This window comes from Anser anser (genome assembly GCF_964211835.1).
Source record: "Anser anser genome assembly, chromosome: 2".
Taxonomy (NCBI): Eukaryota; Metazoa; Chordata; class Aves; order Anseriformes; family Anatidae; genus Anser; species Anser anser.
This window is the reverse complement of record NC_139721.1, coordinates 128,081,618-128,101,722: the sequence shown is the minus strand read 5'-3', so window position 1 is coordinate 128,101,722 and position 20,105 is coordinate 128,081,618. Positions and strand designations below refer to the sequence as shown.

General features: G+C 39.2%; 1 protein-coding gene across 2 annotated transcripts; it reads right to left on the bottom strand.

Annotated features, from left to right (window-relative positions):
• Positions 1 to 841: 841 nt before the first annotated feature.
• On the bottom strand, positions 842 to 17,333 carry NPVF (neuropeptide VF precursor). 2 transcript variants are annotated; one of them, XM_083822576.1, is made up of 5 exons: positions 17,211 to 17,333; positions 8,507 to 8,629; positions 4,519 to 4,695; positions 2,397 to 2,769; positions 842 to 1,486 (listed from the first exon to the last, which is right to left on the bottom strand). In XM_083822576.1, the coding sequence occupies exons 2-5, from the start codon at positions 8,522 to 8,524 to the stop codon at positions 1,479 to 1,481; spliced, it is 576 nt and encodes a 191-aa protein (XP_083678702.1). In that variant the 5' UTR covers positions 8,525 to 8,629; positions 17,211 to 17,333; the 3' UTR covers positions 842 to 1,478. The 2 variants fall into 2 exon arrangements, with proteins under 2 accessions (XP_083678702.1, XP_083678703.1); XM_083822577.1 differs by having other exon boundaries at positions 17,051 to 17,242.
• Between the last annotated feature and the right edge of the window lie 2,772 nt (positions 17,334 to 20,105).

Sequence of the window (20,105 nt, the reverse complement as noted above, 5' to 3'; positions counted from 1 at the left end):
TGGTGAGTAGATTGTTCTGAGTGCCAGCTTCTTGAGATGGAGACCAGGGCTCAAAGGGATTTGCAGGCCTGAGGGCTACCAATGGGAGAGACTGATTGGGCACTGGCTATTAGACAGTCTGAACATCTAATGGGACTCATTTTTATGTGTGTGTGCAGTCCTAATACGAACTTAAAGCTGGACTAGCTGGTGAGCAGCAGAATAGGTGTGGCAGCTGGCTACCAGAGCATAGGTCAGGACACTGGGGGGGACCAGGGGTTTGTGAACCAGCTGCTGGAGGGACCACAGGTCTGGAACAGCTGCTGGAGGGAGATTCTGCTCACAGATCTGCTAGCAAGCACTGAGTTTGATTAACCTGTGAGTGAAAACAGGATCATGCCATTTGCAAGTTTGTGTGAGCCCTGTTGGTGTGTATGTGGTGTATGCAAAGGCATTGCTGTCTGGTCTGACAGTTAGCTATACTGACTATAGATAGTGTATACGTGTTGTGTGTTTTTTTGGGGGATGCCCAGTGCCACCACTGGCTGGACCTGGCATCAGGTTAGCTGAGGCCTCTGGGGACTAGAAGGAAGAATCCCATAGGTCTTGGGTGTACTCCAACAGATTTGGCTTCCCTTTAACGGGGACAAATTCAGTTTCTTTTCAAAACTTACTGAAAACTTACTGAAATTTTGGAGGAAGCCTAAAGAAACAATATTCCACTTAGAAGAGAATGTTTTGATAAGAAATATGAAATGGAAATATGGGCTTATAATGGAGGAGCCCCTTCTGCATGTGTATCTGGTAACTGTAATGTTGTTCACATTAACAGAGGAATCAGGACACCCACAGGGCAGATCTTGTAGGACATTAGGGAGGACATTATCTCACATATAAAAAACAAGGTAATTGCATTACAGTATGACTTTGGTTAGATGTTATTCCTCTGTGGGGGTCCAAGAAGCTTGTTTTTTTCCTGACTAATTGCCTTTCAGATTTATATCTTGCAGGACTCATAAACAACAGGAAAAGTGCTTTCTCTACATTTTACTTGATTTTCTTCAGCTACATATGACAAAAAGGTACCAGTGGTTTTGGTCCTGCATCTGTTTGTTATTCACACAGTAGAATTCTTTTTATTTGTACCATGCTTCTTTATTTTTACTATGTTTCTTTTAATTTTGTTTAAAATGCTTTCAGTTATACAGCTATTGTTTTGAAATTAGTTTTTACAACCAACAAGATATCAGTTGCACAGAAGTAAATAGAATTTATACTGTACTGCCACTGAAGTAAACTAGTACAACACTCACTACAATCATTGCCTTATACATCAATCATTTGTATAGAATACATACATTAAAACATGAAGACAGGTTTGCATTTCAGTTCTCATATATGTTTCTTCTCATGACTTTTAGTTTTGAATACACATTGCATCTTCTCCAAGTCTTTCACTTTCAGTCTTCTGATTCCGATATTAATGTAGTTGTTTAAATTCATATCCCTAAAAATATCAGAAAAATAAAACAAAATCTATAATAGTCAGGTTAGATGGTGAGTAAAGAATAAAAGAAATCCAGTTAAATAGGAAGGAATATTGGCTTCTGATAGATCAAGTATCTTTCCTGGCCTAAACTTCCACTTTATGCATGTGGCAGACGCAAGTCAGGGTTAGCCAACTGAAACATGGTTCCAAAACAAATAGACAGTTCAGATTTAAAACAGCAGCTATGAAAAGAAGGACTGTTATTGATGAACTGTTTAAAATTATTCTTAGAAAGGGCAGGAAATATTTTTCCTAACTTGAGAAAATTTTTGAGACATCAAAAAAACTTCTCATCTTAACTTGGAATGAAAAATCAAAATCTCAAACATTACCTCAGTAAGAGAATCTGAAAAAATAGGTTTGGATCAGGAAAAAAAAAATCAAAAAAATCAAAAACAAGTTTTTCTGACCATTTCAAAATGCTGCAACTGAGTGTTCATTTTTTCCCCTCTAATTTGCATACATTTAGAAAATGAAAGAGTAATTTTTAAGTAATTTTCTTTGGTCATTTTATAGTGCTGAAATGGGATATTTTAATGATTCTGAACCTTTTTCACCAAAGCTTTAAACTTTTCAAAATGAAACCTGATCTAAAAAAGTGTTGCCAAACCTAATCTTCTCATACGAGCTTTTTGGCTTTGACTATTTGGTATTTTCTCATTAGCAAAGATTTCATAGAGATTCTCTACTAGTTCTTGTGATGAAGCTTTTTGATTTCATGAACTGCAAATCCTTCTTTTGGCAAGTTGGTCTCATATTGAAATGTTTAGAGAATATCCCTTGAGGAAGGCTGGTTGTGTTTGATCACTGCTAACTTGTGATTTAATATACATTTTAATAAATGGCTTGAATACTTGTTTATTGTTACCTGGTTCAGATTCCTGGACACCTTGAGACAGACTGACAGGCAGTGACTTCCCAAATCTCTGTGGCAAATTTAGAAGTGATTGAATGGAACTTCTAACAAGTGGAGATCTCCCAAGCCTCTGTGATAAATTTGGAGCATGCCTAGGTAGATACTCTCCAAAAGCTCTTCCAAATCTCAGAGGCAAATTAGCAATTGGTTTAATGCTTCTTGCTTCTGGGTAGTTTCTTCCAAACCTAAGAGGTAAATTAGCAACTGAATTTGGCACTTTATTTACTGTAGGAGTGTTCATTTTAATGATATTTTTTGATCCCCAGTCTTTCATTTCTTCAAAATTCAGACTCCTCTGTTTTTCTTCCAAGATACTGTCTTTAATCTGAAGAAAAAGTAAAAGGATACGAGCATCTGTATAGCGTATTATTTCAGCTACCAATCAGACAAGGTATTCATTTTCATATCTCCCTAGAAATCTGCTGTGTAACATTCTTTTTCTCTTTTTCTGTTATCTAATGCTTCTAACTGTATTTGCTGAACTCCATTCTAGTGTGGATTACTTCATTTGAAGACGTTGTCCTGCATACCTTTTCAGTCCTCTGATTGCAAGAGCACTTCACATCAGCTTCTGCAACTGTTCAAATAGAGTAAATTGGAAATATTCTGGGCATAGGTGTTGGTAACTCTGCCATCAGTTTTGTGTGGACAGGTGTTGTCAGGTCCACATTTGCGAATATCACTGGCTGAAGGGGAAGATGATCTAGGGGAGAAGATGCTGGCTATATTTAGTGACTTGATACAGATACAACCTCTTACTCATCTGGTCCAGATGAACAGGAGGATGGGCCACGCCACCTGGAGGTATGTCTCACTTCTTCCTAAGCACTGTGTGGGTGCTTTTGACCCAAGATTATAATGGGCTAACAGCCAGCAAAATGAACGGAAAGTATTTGGGTCAAGTCCACCTCAAACCTGTTCTGGCCTTGTAGCACAGAGGTTGCCCTGAGCTTTAAATTACTTTAATCCTCCACTAATACGCAAGATACATGAGTTGCTCCTGGGCTGTCAGAGCCAACCAGTACAAAATCTAACTTCTGTGGCTACAGTAAATAATTGAGCTCAGTATGTTACTTCTCATACGATGTAAAGTGCAGCTTTTACCTGCAAAATAACTATATCAACCTGCCCCTTTCCTATATATCAGTGTTCTTTCCCTGGGTGTATTGAAAATAACTCATTCTGATTTTTGTGACAAAAATAAATTTCTCTGCCTTAGCAGCAAACATGTACAAATATGATTTTCTACTTCAGTTAAAGACACAAATGCTACTAATCCTAATTTCAGTTTCTTATCCACATTTGGTGGTTTCCCCACCACCAAGGAACGAACCATTCTAGTTCATACTCCATGATTAAAATGTCAAATAAACTATGCCTCTGATTGCACCTGTGAACCTGAAGAGAGATCTGAACACCAGGGGATTTCACTAAAATAATTAAAGGTGTATTTTGCTTTGAGGGATCTTTATTACACCAATGACAATAAGACAAAAAGAGAAGTTGGCTCTCACTTCCCAGGAAGTATTTGCAGGGCAGACAAGAAAAAAAAATACAGATGAGCTGTGCAAATTTGATTTGGCATCTATTGAGATATAATAAATGTGCAACCCTGCAAAGATATTTTTATAGTCAATTTCCAGAGCAGAATTTAAGAACATTAACTTTATTAGATTTATAATGTTCTCTGTTTATCATTATTCTTTGAGTATTACAAGCATGCCTTTATTAATTCTGGATTAATAATATATTTGTTATATTATGTGCATAAAATGCCTGACAGGAATGTTAATTGAGGCCCCACTGTGTAAGTAAGAAACATTTCAGAAAAAGTCTCAACCTAATCGCAAGGCTGTATTGCAAGAAAATTGAAACACGAATTGATTTACACAGTATGTGTGTCAGAGCAAATGAATTTCCCGAAAATTTTCTCAACAAGCCTCTTTCATACTGCTAGTGCTGTAATGCCAAATACTGTGCAAAGAGGTTAAGAGAGCCATTGTCAAAAAATTCAAAGTACTCAGGATTTGACCTACAGTTCCCCCGAATACTGTCTTAGTAATACGAATCTTACCTTGTAATAGTTATCATCATCATCTTCTCTGCTCTGCAGACTGGACTTCATCAGTTCATCTAGGCACATAGTATTCGATGTTAGAAAGACCACCATAGCTAAAGCAAGTAGAATAAACTTCTGGGTTGAAATGACTTCCATTTTTCTCAAATTGAGCTCAGTTAGAAAGCTCAGAATCTGTACAGAAAAGCAAATTGCCATCATTTTATATCATCAGAAAACAAAAAGACATTGTTTCCTATGACATCAATCTCAAAAGCTTCAATTCTTAATATTAATTAATGAAGTAATTTGAATATATTTGAAGAATGTTGGGAATTTTTTTGTGCGAACCTTTTTAATCAACATAGCTTCTTGTTAGGGACACGCTGACTTTACAATTATTTTCTTTGCATGAAATATGTCTTAATTAGCTAAATTTGAGAGCCATGACAGTAGAGACAACAGCCACAATGTTCTATCTCTATTTGTAGACAAAAAAACACCTCTTTCTTTTGTATCAGTGTCCTCAGAAAGACTATGAAAGGAACCTTTCTCCATGTATGCATTCTTCTGCTTCAGTGGTCCTTTTGGACCATATAATTCTCGTTTTTAGATATGGGGACATTTAAAACAAGTGCTATATATGGACATTGTTGATCAGGTTATATAATCATCAAATTACAGAACATCCTGAATTGGAAGGGACCAGCAAGGATCATCAGGTCCAAATCCTGGGTCTGCACAGGACCACCCAAAAATCAGACCATATATCTCAGAGTGTTGTCCAAATGCATCCTGAACTCCAGCAGGCTTGGTACCGTGACAACTGCCTTAGGGAGCCTGTCCCAGTGCCCGACCACCCTCTGGGTGCAGAACCTTTCCCTAACCCCCAGCCTGACCCTCCCCTGTCCCAGCTCCATGCCGTCCCCTCGGGTCCTGTCGCTGTCCCCAGAGAGCAGAGCTCAGCGCCTGCCCCTCCGCTCCCCTCGTGAGGGAGCTGCAGGCTGCCATGAGGCCTCCCCTCGGCCTGCTCTGCTCTGGGCTGAACCAACCCAGGGACCTCATCTGCTCCTCATAGATCTTGCCCTCCAGACCCTTCACCATCTTTGTAGCCCTCCTTTGGACATTCTGTAATAGTTTTATGTCTTTTTTACACCGTGGTGCCCAAAACCACACACAGTGCTCGAAGTGAGGCCGCACCAGCACTGAGCACAGTGGGACAATCCCTTCCCTCACCCGGCTGGCGGTGCTGTGCCTGAAGCACCCCAAAGTGCAGTTGGCCCTCCTGGCTGCCAGGGCACACTGCTGGCTCACATTCAACTTGCCATCGACCAGAACCCCCAGATCCCTTTCCACAGGGCTGCTTTCCAGCCTCTCATGCTCCAGTCTGTACGTATAGCCAGGGTTGCCCCTTCCCAGGTGCAGAATCTGGCACTTGCTCTTGTTAAACTTCACATTGTTGGTGATTGCCCAGCCCTCTAATTTGTCAAGATCTCTCTGCAAGGCCTCTCCACCCTTGACGGAGTCTCCCAAGAGAGACATAAAAGACATTATACATGAATGAGATCTATTGATATACATAGTGTCTCTGCTCTAAATTAAACATGTTAATTTGCATTCAGACTGAATTAGGAACGTGTTTTTAAAACCCTGTCCATCATTTAAGGTTTTAGAAATTTCAAAGGTTGTGTTAGATTTATATTCTTAGGGCAAAATTTCCAACAGTAGTTTTAAAAAAGGATTCTGCCACTTTGCTGCATGCAGTGAAAGCACTGGACCACCTGTGCATGCTCTGTCCTGGAAGGTGATTCAGGCTGCATGTTATATGTGCCCTTAAGGCACACACTGAGTTGATTGCTAGATAGGCTGGTGAGCCAAGCTGCCATAAGAAAGCATATTGTTGCTCTTCCATTTGTTATTCTTAAATTCTTAAAAACTGCCTAAATCTCATATGCTAATATTTAAAATCAGCTGCATAATGAGAAATCTGCTCATGATAAATATTCATGCTGGAAAACTGGACTCTAGACAAGTTGATAGCATTTACTGCACTGTAAAGCTGAAGCATTTGTGAATAACCTCATTTTAGAATTAAGTTGGCTGTTTCCATGGGTTTAAAGCTGTGTGACATGCATGGAGTAATTTCTGTTTTAGCTTCTCTGAGACTAAGATCCTAGAGGCCTTAAACTGCTTTGTATTAGAGCTAAAAAGATACTCAAACCTCCCTTCGGACTGCAGGTCAAGTGTTGGAAACTTCTCTGAGATGATTGTTACTGTAACTTGACTGACATAACAGGGAACACTAACCATACCTCCTAAACTCTGTACTAGAGGCACTTAAAGTGAAAAAAGAAAAAAAAAGAAAAAAAAAAAAGAAAAAATTCCAATGGCTGATCTCCTCAGGAGAAATGACAACATCTTTTCCTTTCCCACACTTTAATCCTTATCCAATAGCACAAGGAACAGTAAGCTCCTCCTGTTACTGGGGAACATCTAGGGTAGGATGACAATGTGTTGGGTGTGTCTCCTTGAAGATGTTAAGAGTAAGCAGTTTTAGAGGGAATTTGAAGCCTTCTTGGGAAGAGGATATGTCTTCTGGACATGGTCCTGAGCAACCTGCTCGAGGTGGCCCTGCTTGAGTAGGAGCATTAGACCTGATGACCTACAGAGGTTCCTTCCAACCTCAACCGTTCTGTGATTTTGTGATAACATGATGGGGCTTGGGACATGCTACACAATGCCTACTACCTAACTCTTGTACTTTCTAGTGAAGCATCTGGCATGTTACCATGAGAGAGCAGTAAACAACGGACCAGAAAGGCTGTGTGACTGGTCTTACCTGGTAATTCCTGTGAAATACTTCTCTTTCAGTTTGGCCTCAGTGCTAGTCCACCTGCCATAATTTTCATGTTTGTTCCAGGCAAATGGTGTGCCTGGATTGAGTTTTCTCTGTCTTGAGTTCTCTCTGAATTCTGAGGGATGAGTTCAGGGATCGGGTGTAATCCTATCCCTAAGACAAGGACCACTAGACTTCGTCTGGAAGTCTATGTTTTGTTATGCCATGCCAAACTGTAGTTTGCTGTGCCACCCATTCCTCCAGTAGGACTGAGACTACAGAATGAACCAGATGAGAGTGCTGACCTGGGAGCCAGATGTAGAGATAACATCTGTAAGCATAGCTGTGTGAGGTGAGCTGTGTATGGGGACCTGTGGCTTGCTACTGGTATCAGAGGTGAACCTGCCTGACACCGTGTGTGGGGAAGTATCCCCTTCCCTAGGGGAAAGGGAAATACCATTGACAGACCTGCAAGTGAAAAGGAAGCAGATTTTCTCAGATGGAGAAGGTGTGAAAGATTCTGCCCATTTTTTTATGTGGCAGGAGACCATTACATTGTTAAAACATATGAGAATGTTATTAGTAAGCTAATTAGGAGCTTATGTGAGAGAAGAGTACATTTTAATTAGTCACTGGCTTTTGTGTTCAGCTTTCCCTTGTTGTTAGAGACATTATTTGCATTCATTTCCTCTTTGTTTCTTTGCTGTATGTAATCCTTCTGGCCCTGGCTGACAGCAGAAAAGGTTGGGTTCAAAGATCTGGGACTTCCTTCAGAAAACTGTCGGAAAAAATTGAGTATGATGAGAAACTAAGCACAGTTCTGCACAGGGGCAATACTTCCCCTTGCATTCTCCGAGCCCGTTGTAAAAGATGTTTTGGAGTGTGGTGTGGTAGATGGAGGGAAAAGGATACTGGACCAGTAATGATTCATGAGGTGTAGTTGTATGTGGGTACATAAACAAATTTATGTAGGAAGTAAGAAAGCATCATCTGCCCTCAGAGTTCCATGGTGATAGCCCTCTCAGAGTAAGTGACCTCTTGTGTCTGGAAAATAACAAATATTGTAGGGGTGGGGAAATGGAGTTTTGGGAGTGCCTGAACTATTTGCAAATCCAGGCCAAATTCATCGGAAAACAGAGGGAATAAAAGGAAGATTTTAATGGAGAATACCTTAAAAGGAGCCCACATCCTCTTAGTGCTCCGGCAGGTCAGGTGCAGCAGTTGTCTCTTTTCACCAAGGCCGAGTGTGGTGGGTTCCTGACTCTCTGGAGCCTCATGTCATGGGGCTTCCATCTGTGGGAACAGATGGATTTTCCAAATTCCTTTTTTTAATGGTAACAATAAAAACAATAATGCATGCAATTCCTGTGCTAATATCTATTGAACATGTGGTCATTTACCATTGGTTTTTCCTTTAACTTGCTGCTGGATTATGAACCTCTCTTGATCAACGGCTTTTCAATTAACTGTGTGGAAATATTTGATCTCTAAAATAAATGGAATTGGCACGATCCAAAAACTCGTCTGCATTGTTTGGCACAAATACAAATTCTGTTTTCCCTAGACAGAATAGGAAAATTTATTGCTGTTGTCTAAGCTGTATCGGGCTTTCGTGACATTCAGTTTGTCTTCTATGTATATTGATTTTCTAAGACAATGTAAAGTGAAGTTTTTCAGGCATTTTGCATGCCAGGCAGTCAGAGAGGTGTACATCCCCTGTACTTTCTCATGGGTTAATTTGCCTTTGATGGCACTATGACAGGAACTCTTTGGAAATTTCAAGTTGTGCAGCTATGATGATTGATCATTACCTTTCCTGAGGTAGGAATTATCAGACCCTAGAGCTCAAGTACTGGAAACGGTAATAGGAGCACTCCTCATCGTTGCGACTACAAATTCTGCTATGTTTAGACCACCTGCAGTAGTGGCGTAAACTGACCAAGCTGACTTGGAGCAGAGGCAGCTGAAGCGTCCTGGCATGATCTATTAAAATGATTTATTTGGGGAGGGAAGACACATTTGTTGGTGGTAACAAATGATGTTGAGGAAGAGGGCTGTCTATACTTGGATTGCTCCAGCTTGATCCACAAAAACGTCTGGTTAAGGCATATGGGAATCTCTGAGTACTGTTGAAAACAACTTTAGTGTTCCTAGCCTCTTGTCCCAGACTTGTTTTGTCTTGCTATCTTATGTCACTCATCAACCAGGCTGTTCAGAGAGGACTTGACCATAACTGAACTTCTGAAAATTCCCCAGACAGTTAAATAGGAATGAGCCCTCCCATCTGCATGTGAAATAAGCCTCACAGGGCTAATTTAAAGAGTTTTCCTACAGGTTTATGTTACAAGCTAGGACAAGGTAGTGCTTGCTTCTTTTCTTTTCTCTGTTTAGTGTAGGTAGGCATGGGAAAGGGCATTTATTTTGGCTTAGTGGTACAACAGTAATTTCAGTTTGGTCTGTGATGAGTTACTACAGTGACTTGATGTATATCTACTTTAAAAATTTGACATTAAAATGTAATTAGTAGTAATGGTATGAGTAGCTCAGCATCATAAGCAACTCAATGTACTGTAAGTTATTTGATTCCAGTGAAAGAACAAGTTTTAATATTGCTCCTTCTGTTTCATATAATAATATACTGATAAATCCTTATCTATTATTAAAAACATATTGTGTGAAAATTGCATGTTATATGACTCATGCCACCAATATGCATCTGCACATTTCCATAATGATAAATCATTCATAATATATTCATTTTGCCGTTATGTATTATATGACCTATTCTATGGCTCATTTTGAATTAAGAAGATTTAAAAATATATACATTTTTTAATTGGCAAACAATTCCATTTGTTTTTCACCCATCCTATGGCATGCAATGATGGGTTTGTGCAGGCGTTGCTGTGTTGTGCTTCAGTTCTGGCATGTAATCCGAGGTGTATTTGCCCATAATATTTATGGATCTAAGCAGGTAGTCATACCTCCACTGCAGTCAGTATCCTGACATTGTATATGTATACAGGCCTGGCTTCTCCCTCATACTGAGAATAAATATTTCACTGATCAGTGTAACCAGTGAAGCTTGGTTTCCCTTGACTTTGTGACTAAAGAGCAAATGTTAGCGTGAATTCTCCAAGGTGCAGTAAGGATTAGCCTTACTTCAGGATCCCTGCATGAGCTGCATGTCTGTCCTCTCTCGCCTTGCATGTTATCATGAAGAAGAATTTCGGTGAGACTTCTGCCCTGCCAAACTGAACTTGGCTTGAGATTTGAAAGTTATCAAGGGTCACTGACAGACACACACTTCTGCACAGAGAAACAGATTTGCCTCATTTCATTAGGAAACCAGTACTAAATCAGAAATGACTCTGGTGAAATACCACAGGTGTAAAGACTCAAAATCTGTACAATTACTGTGGGCACAGTGATAGTTTCTATCTTTATTAATGAGGCATTAGTTTAGCTTTTGGGATTTTGCAGGAAAATAGGGGAATTTACTCTTCTATGAAAGCCCCCTTTTTTTGTGAAGTACGACTTGGTAAGAAAAAAAAATCCTTTGTGAAACTGCCCTCCCTGATTTGCAGAATCAGACCTTTGATTTTAAAATAATGTTCAACTTCATGTCGCTCTGAGCTTTCCTGTTAGCTGGGTAGTAGTAGCCAAAAGGCAAATGCATGCAAACATCATGGTACAAATAATCTTATTTTAAGGTAAAGCCTTATGAATCTTTCTACAGTGTCAGAAGATATTTCACACCTTGATTAGCTAAATCTGGAATATGAATGTGTAACTTCACATTTTAATGTTTTTATTTTCCTTGAGCTTTTGGAGCAGCAGAACAGCATGGGAGACAGAAAACAATAAAAGGCTTGAGTTATTAAGGTAACAAGCTGAAAACAACTTTATCTTCTTGTTAAAAAAAAGGTGTGAACGATAATTTAAGGTTAGACAGGTTCTTCAATTATACATTGGTGTTAGTAATAAAATAAACATGTATTCAAATAGCATTTGGGATATAAATGCATTCTTCTTTTTTACTAACTACTCTGCAGAGTATAATACTGTACTTACCAATCTACTACAGTGTGTAGCAGCTCTAGCCCATTCTTGTCTATTAAAAATTAAACTCTTTTACCATACATTATTAAAAGTGCTTTGGTTGGCTGCAAATCAAGAAAGACTTCATAAAGTCTTAGAAGAAAGAGAAATCTGATTAAGTCTATGGTCCACAGGCAGCAACGGAAAGTACATGAGAAAAAAAAAAAAAGCCAACAACATTAAACTATGTCTTAAAAACTCTTTCAAGACTTTAAAAAATAATTAATAGCTTTTATTCAAGTTAACTATTAACCAAGAGACTTTTAATAGATTTATTATTCTAAGTTCCCCCTTTCCTTTTGCAGTTTGGAACCTGTGTTACAGATATAGATGCCCTTACTCCGTATTCTTCCCTTTTTCAGAATGACTTTTTTTTTCCCCCTAGAAATATGGTGCTCATTTAACGGTTCCCCTATGCCTTGTACATAAGCATTGATGAGCATGAAGATTACACTATTTATTATCTGAATTGTGGTTGCAATGTCTGATTTTCACTTTAGGAAAAAATGTAGGCAATTTAGGAGAGAAAAAAAGTTAAACACCCAGTTTCCTGGAGTGAGACATAGGCTGCAAGCATTTTGCTAACAAAGCTGGGGAAGCAGAAGGTCTAGCTTGTTTGAAATAAAGCTTCTCTTTCTTTCTTTTTCTTATTGTAGCTTTTCAAAGGGAAAGGGGGAGAGAAAAACCTGTTCTTTTCATCCTTGCTGTTTTATGACAGTTATGTCAGACAGTATCCTGAGATGGGAAGTAGCATCTCACTGGGAAGTACTGAGCTCTGCATGTTGTGGCGAAGGAGATGACTGTGCCATCAGTTAACCTTGAGCTGAGTGTTAGCCATGAGGTCTGTAACATCTCTTTACATTGTGAAAAAATGACAGGGAAGGTGAAGCAGCACAGCCATCACACTGGGGTCATGGTCCATGACTGGCAGTTATTTTTGTTGTTTACATAGAAATATTTGTTCGCAAACTTAGCTCAAAAGGGCAAGAAGTCTCCATGCCACCATTTTGAACATGGAGAGAGGTGGGATGCACTCAGGCTTCATTTCAGGCATGTGTCTCCCTGCCTCGGGGCAGGGCTGGGCTCACCTCTGACAAACCAGGCCACCAAGAGGCCGTCTGATGGCTCCAGAGGCCTGCCAGCTCCTTCTGCTGATGATCAAATAAGATGGAGCCAGAAAAAGTCTTCTGGGCAGACTTCTCTTATTTTCTTTCTCACCTGGGAAGGAAATTAAACCTGCCAGGAGCCAGAAAGCCATCAAACAAGCTTCCTGTCAGGGCCACCTCCCAGAAGAGGGTAAAGGGTTTCTCAGCTGACTGAAGTGAGGCCTGGGGAGAGGGGTACCAACTGACTGAAAACAGACAAGATTAACAATGCAGAAAGTTGTTCCGTTATTGCAGATTTTGTGCAACTTTCTTTGAAACGTGCTGCCGGATACTGCTTGAGATAGCATGGTAGGTTAGCTGGAGAGTTTGGCTGCTTTAGCACCAACATTTTTATGTTCTTGTGAAAAAAGAGTCACTCTTCTACACTACTTCCTCATTTATTTTATTTATTTATTTTTTAATGGTCTGTGCATCCCTGTTAATCTGAAATACAGAGGAGAGATCTTTGTGAAGGTCTGATCCACTGGTCTCTGTGGTGTGACCACAGGAACAATCGGTTTCTAATGGGAAAACTGCAAGTGGTAAGGTGCAAGTGAGTACTGGAGCTCATGCACTATCTGTTCTGTAGCATTTCAAAATCATTGCACAATGTGTCCCAAATTTATGAGTTAAGAATATCTGTCAGTGCTGCTTGGAGTTACCAGTAATGCCCAACAATTCTGTGATGGGCTGGCAGTGGCCTGAAGAGTCACGTTTTAATTCTTGATGTATTGGCTTGGGCAGCAGATAAGCACGTACTGGAGAAAGGTTTAATACCACATCATCCCTCAAAAACCTCATCAGATGCCAAGCCAGCTTGTTTGCCATTCAGTTCCCTGCACCTTGTGCTGACTTTCTCAGAGACAAAAATCAAGGAGTTTTAGTCCTGGTAGGAAAGGAGCTGTGATGGCAGGTGCTACATGGTAGGGGAAGCACTAGGAGCAGTGAGAGCTGTGTGGGGCCTGTGAAGGAATTAGAGCAAGAGGCAGATGCAGATAGAGCATAAGGGGAACAGCAAACCTGGAAAGTCTGTGCAGGGTGTCGATCCAAAGCACAGATCCTCTCTCTATAAAGTGTAAGAACTAAGTAAATTTTGAGTTATAGGGCTATAATTCCATCACTGGATTGTGGTGACTGTATAAGGCCACTTGAGCTTTGCTCTTATAGTTTATGATATCACCACAATCCCTGGGTGGATTTACAGCACTGTAATTTTTTACAATAGTGAGCTGTTTATTTTTCTATTTACAACAGTACATCACTGGAGATACTGATAACAGTCACCTAGTTCTGGCATGTAGTTCCATATACTCTTGCATTTGTTTTTGTAGAAAAAATTAAAGCCATTCTTTACGAGCTGGGAGGGTGGAGGGGAGAGGAAGGGAGGAGGGTGCTATGTCATCTACGTCATCTGCCTCTCTTTGTCTCTTTAAAGACTGTTTAATTTAGCAACTATTTGTCCAGACACAGGAGAGCATAATGACGACCAATTTCACATCGCGGTATGGCAAACAGCTGTATGACTCCCACTTTCACATCTTTTGTTTTCTCTTTCTTGCCTCCTGCTGTACATTAATTTCTCAATTAAGGTCCATCTCACCAGTCTGCTGCACAGGATGGGGCCATAAGAGAAGGCTGAGGGGAGGTCAGCATGGTACATCGCATGCAGAAACAGGGCTTGGGCTTGACCCCACACTGAAGCAGTCCCATGGATTTTCGTTCAGAACAGATGGATGTACAGTTAATTTGATTAGTTGTGAGTGTGGCAGGGAGGTAATCACAGCAAAAGAGGAAGAGCACGGCAGGTAGCTAATTTAAGTGTCATGCTGTAGCCTGCTGCAGCATCACAGCCATATTCTGCTCCACAGTTAATTTTGCCAATTATTTAGTGCAAATAAATAAATAATTTGCGTCTAACAATAAGCTCAGTTGGACATCTACCCACTGTACCTCGAGAACTGGGAGAGGAGACAGCACAAATTTGGCAGCAAAGCTGGGGAGCTATTTATGAGAGTTAAAAGGATTTGAATTGAGAGGTAGGGGATGCCCAGAAGCCTTCGATTTTGATGGAAGTAACTGACCTTGGCATTTAGAAAAACTCATGGTGCCCCCACTTACATCTTTCAGTAAAACTTGCAGTGATTTTACTGCAGGTCAAAAAGTATGTCTGTGGCCAAAAGGAATGGAACCTCTCTCTCCACATGCAGACTAATGGGTGTATAATGGACATGTCTGCAGGCCTGTGATTCTAGATGAACACAAATTATCAGAATGGACTTCTGTTGTGAATACCGAGTTATCTTCAGTTCTAATCCAGAAAATTACCATTGCAGAGCCATAGGATCTGTCAGATGTAGGAAGTCTTTTGTTTCTTTTCTTTTTTTTTCTTTCTTTTTTTTTTTTTTCAGTGTGGGATGTGAAGAAATGTGATAATAGATCCCTCTTGATACACCTCTGCTTTGCCAAGACACTAAAATCCAGACTTTGGTTTAGAAAAACACAACAACACATAGCCCCTCCTTGATATTAAATCTATGATTTTGATCATAATTTGGTATATTCAGGCTGTATTTTTAATTAAATTATACCTAAAAGCCTAAGGTGACTAGTCATTAACAGATGGGTTTTAGCTAATGCCTTCCCAATCACTGGTCAATGCAATACATATTGCAGTTTCAAATGAGTAATTTTTTATCAGATTTTTGTGCACTCTCTCCCATGTTAGGTCATGGTAGTGCCTAAAACAGTGCTGCATTTTCTAGATTTTACTTATGTGCAGACCTTTATTGTTGCTAAAATATCTAAATTAGGCTATTATGCAGTTTGGTTATCATTCTTCTTTTGGTATGCAAAAGAAGTGCTGTATGGAAATAAAAAGAAACAGAAAAGCAACTTTAAAGGGTTTATTCAGCATTCTCTCAATTTATCCACACGGGGGCATGAGATATTTATTTAAGAGAGCTTTTCAGTCATTGGGAAATATATGAAGATAGGAAGCCTTACTGATAAAAGGGTCAGAACTGTCACTTGCTTGTTAGCTTTTCTGCTTGCCTTCAGAAATACTTAGCAAATAATTATTGCAAATGACATTAACCTAAAATATAATAATAATAAAAAAAATACAGTGTGGACAGGAGAGAATATGAAAACAGATTTTAAATATCCCCATTACTTAACTTGGCCTTTAAATATATTTTTATGACGCTATTTTGAATTCTGGTGGCTCTGTAAACAAAATCTGAAATCCTCCATATAACCCTACATATCTGACTTAAATAACCTGAATATTTAAATTAAATGAAAAGGAGGCAACTCTGAGATATAATGACCTCAATCTGGAGTAAATCCATTTCATTAATTGCTTAGATGACATTAATTCTTGTCATTCACTTGCAAGATGAGTAATATGCTCTATACATTTAGGCCCAGATCCAGCAAAGCACATAAAATCATAGTTAATGATATTAAGTACTGGAATAGTTCTCCTTGAGCACATGCCTTAAGCTGAGTACATATTGAAGTGCATTCCAGCACAGAGAAAGTGGCACAATCAAACCTTTAATTAGTTTTAAAATTGAATTCAAAATGCAATGCAATTCTTTGCACTTTACATTGAAAACAATGCATACTATGGGACTCTCCTGGGACAGAGATGACTAAACCTATTTATCCACTTTGGTTTCCAAAGGGAATGAATGCTCATTGTTTCCTGCTGTTATTCTCCCCTAAATTTATAAATTTATTTTGCTCAGTCAACTGGTTTGTTTAAAGCTGAATATTTATATGAATATTTCCAAGTCTGTTATTTTACGCACTTTTTTATTTATAAGATAATTCTTGCATTTTATTGGTATTTAAGAGCGTGGAATATTTTTACTTCTGCTTCTGCAATGTTAAATCAAAGTAAAATGAGCAGCAGTAACACCATATAAACCAGTGTTCACAGTACGTGAAAGTTTGTTTCTTTTCAAAATAAGCTGAAAATCAAGATTTTGTTCCTCGCATTTCTGATCCAAATATTTAATGCTCACCCAGCTCAAAGGAGCCATAAATTTAGGTCTTTTATTTTGAGCTATTGTTTGCTTTCCACTCTGCAGTTTTTAGCATGTGCCTCTGACATACTGACCCCTATCCAAGCAAGATTACTGCACACAGGTGAATTCTAACAGGGAGCACTGTCCTCCCGTTCCTCTCAGAGAGAGTAAGTTGAGAAAGGCATTTCTGAATTCAACCCGTACATCACCGAAACCCAGAGTACTTTGTTCTTTGGCTTTGGTATAAACCCATCTTTGTTGTAAATACATTTTTGCAGGCAGTCAAAATAATGCCCAGATTCATAGCAGGCAGAGGCAAAATTATTTCTGAGCATAATGTAGCTGGTATAGCACAGTGAAACTAATTCCTGAACTACCAGAAAACAACTGTTGGATATTTTCTCCAAAGCTACAAAACCTTCTTATTTCAATACCTGTAGATCCAATTTGATTGCTCCAACGATTTCTTCTTGACATCTTGGCTTTTGTAAGTGCTCTGTGAAAGCTTGCGGGAAAATCCCTCCTAACAAACATTAAAATAACCTGAGACTGTTGCTCCTCTTGCATAACAAAGAAATTCGCGTGTCTCCTTACCATGTTCTTCCTCAGAATTAAAACAGAAATGTATGCGGGGAATTACGACCAGTAACCAGAGGATGAGTCCACATTGCAGCCTTACTTTGGCGAAATGCCCACTGATACCAAGCGTGCAATTTCTGTCCCCAAAGTAAAGTCATGTAGTACGTTTGTTTGTGTTTCCTTTATTTTCCCTAGTATGCCTGTTCCCTGCTAGCAATGAAGCCCTGGCATGTTTTAATCTCTGAAGCTATCAGTTCATCTATACGCTCCCTGGAATGGATGAGGCAATGAACATGGTGTCAGATACTGTTTTCCCGTAAGTTTTTCTGATCCACTAATGCATCAAATATATTTGAATTTACTATTCACATAACTTTTTATGGAACGCTATTAAGCCAATTTGCTTGATAACCACTGTAACCTTTTTAGTAAGTTACAGCACAGTGAGGTCATTATTCCTGGATGTGGCTTGCTGTATCTTATACTACACGCTTTTACCATGATATCCCTGACATCCCTGTATGAAGGAGGAGAATGCAGTTTGGTGATTTGGGGTGGTTCTTTTTTTTTTTTTTTTTTTTTTTGACGATTTCTTGTTCATAAATAGAGAACTGATTAGGGAGAATGATTTAATATTGCTTTGCCTCAAAAGCAATGGAATCTTGGGAAAGGATCAAACAGTCCCCCTAAATTGGCTACCACCTTCCTGACTTCATATTGGTTTTAAATGAAACATCTGACACATTCTCCAGCTGGGATGTTATTTTCTTCCTCTTGACAAAGTGATTCAAAATTCACTGAAAAACAAGCTGAATGGAAGAGAGATTTTTTTTTTTTTTCCATAGACATCTGGAGCTTTCTTTCAAAGCTGATGTGATCTTTCATCTGGACAAGAAAGGCTTTGATCCAAACTCTAAGATCCCCCTATCTCCCAGTTAATTGGTGTTAGTGAGGTAGGTTTGACAGTCCCTAACGCAGTCTCTGGAATGCCTTACTCTGTTAAGACCTGTCTTTTGTGGCTCAGTCAGCTCAAAGACATCAGCTTTCTCTTCGTTTGACTTCTGCCCCACTGGGGATGGTTACAGGTTTTATTTGCTTTCATTATTTTCTCTTGTAAAACCATTCAATGCCAACAAAGGAAAACACTTTCCAAACAGAGCAAAACCCAATCACTTACAGGCTTTGATTGTCACAAAAACTCACATATAATAAGTGAGAGAGAAAGGGGGATTGCATTGTAAATTCAGTTCATTTTTAAAGATCTTGCCCACTTTTTATTGTGGTCATGTCTGTTTTCCTGTTATACATTTATTAAATAAAACAATAAAAGAAAGTGTCTTTGCTCTCACCATGTGTACATCAGCTATAAACTGTGTATACGAACGTATTGTTCTCAGAAAAAAAAAAAGTAAGCTCATTCCTTAATCCAAATTTTAATGTGATTAAACAAAATCTTTGCTCTTCCCTCATGATAGGACACAGGGGAATAAAGGAAATCTTGCCTTCTCCACTGTGTAGCAGTTGGCACTGTGGGTGATAATTAGGTAAAGAGAGTTTACTGTGTGGGTCTTTTCCTCCAGCTCCTGTGACAATGGAGACCATACACACTGGATGAACAGAGCCCACATTCAGCTGCACCATTATCAGAATGAGAGATGAGACAGGAAAGAAATACATAAAATTCATTTCCTTTTCTGCTTTGGGAGCACTACAAAAACCGTTGTCACTTCTCAACCAGGGCACACTGCAACTCCACATTCCTATACCTACCTAGACTGCAAGGAATGGTATGCCAAAGGAGCAAAACCATGCAACACTTAAAATTTCCTGTACCAAGTTTCTACAGCTGAAAAACTGGAAGCTTCACGATCCATCCCTTTTCCAGTGGAACTAATTGCTCTTTCACTCAGACAGCCTAACAATTGCAATTATCCAGTTAAAGCTAGTTATTCCCAGTATGCATTTAGCTTAAAAAACAATACAGCTGCTTTTATTCAGACCTAAAGAAAAAATCATGTGCCTAGAAGTGTATAATTTTTTTCCTACAGCAGTGGCTAGTCTTATAAAATATATTACGCTTTTGCTTAAACCCTGCCCACTTCTATACCATGCCAACTACAACAAAGATACAACTTCACCAGACAATGCAATTGTTTTACATATCTGTGAGATGCACGAAGTCAGCATCTCCATACGGAAAAACACAGGAGAACAGCATGCTTAAGTAACTGATTCAATCAGATAGATACAGCTGTCATATTTTTGAGGATCTGTAGGCACTGGCAATTTGCCAGCTATTCTTTAAGGTACAGGAAGCAATATGATACAGAACAACTCTTCCCATTTAGGTATCATGCTGAACTGTTGTGGTATTGCTTTGGTTGCTGGCAGACATTTCCCCAAACCAACAGCTTTTGACCACTTACATTACTGAAAAGAGCCTCTGACACCACATCAACTCAACATTGCAGAACTACATTTTGAAAAGAGTGTAGGATTTTTGTGGTGTGTTTATTGTCTGTGCAGCTAGGGGGTTAGCTTACTCATGGCTTTGACATCCGATCATGAGAGAATATTTGAATTTCAATATTGAAAATATCAAAGATGAAAGTAGAGATTCCTCATCCACTAGACATAAAAAACACACAGCAAAAGCCATTATTAGCTGATATGTTTGAGAAACTATGCGACAGCAATAATCCTGCAGCTGTTATTGATCTTGGCATTTAGAGGCTTAATATTGATTAGAAACTGATATACCACTGACATTCACATATCCATTTCTCTCAGAATATATGTCTCATCTTTTTTCTCTAGGTTCATCTCTGGAGCAAAGATCTCAGAGTTCAATGAGCTCTAATGGTAGGTTCTGTATCCCACAGCTTTTCTTTAGCACAGCTTCTTCCAAAA

Excerpts from the sequence above, each read along its gene's own strand:
- NPVF (XM_083822576.1), bottom strand. Across the intron at positions 2,770-4,518 it reads ATGATGATAACTATTACAAG|ATTAAAGACAGTATCTTGGA; the intron begins GTAAGATTCGTA and ends CTTTTTCTTCAG.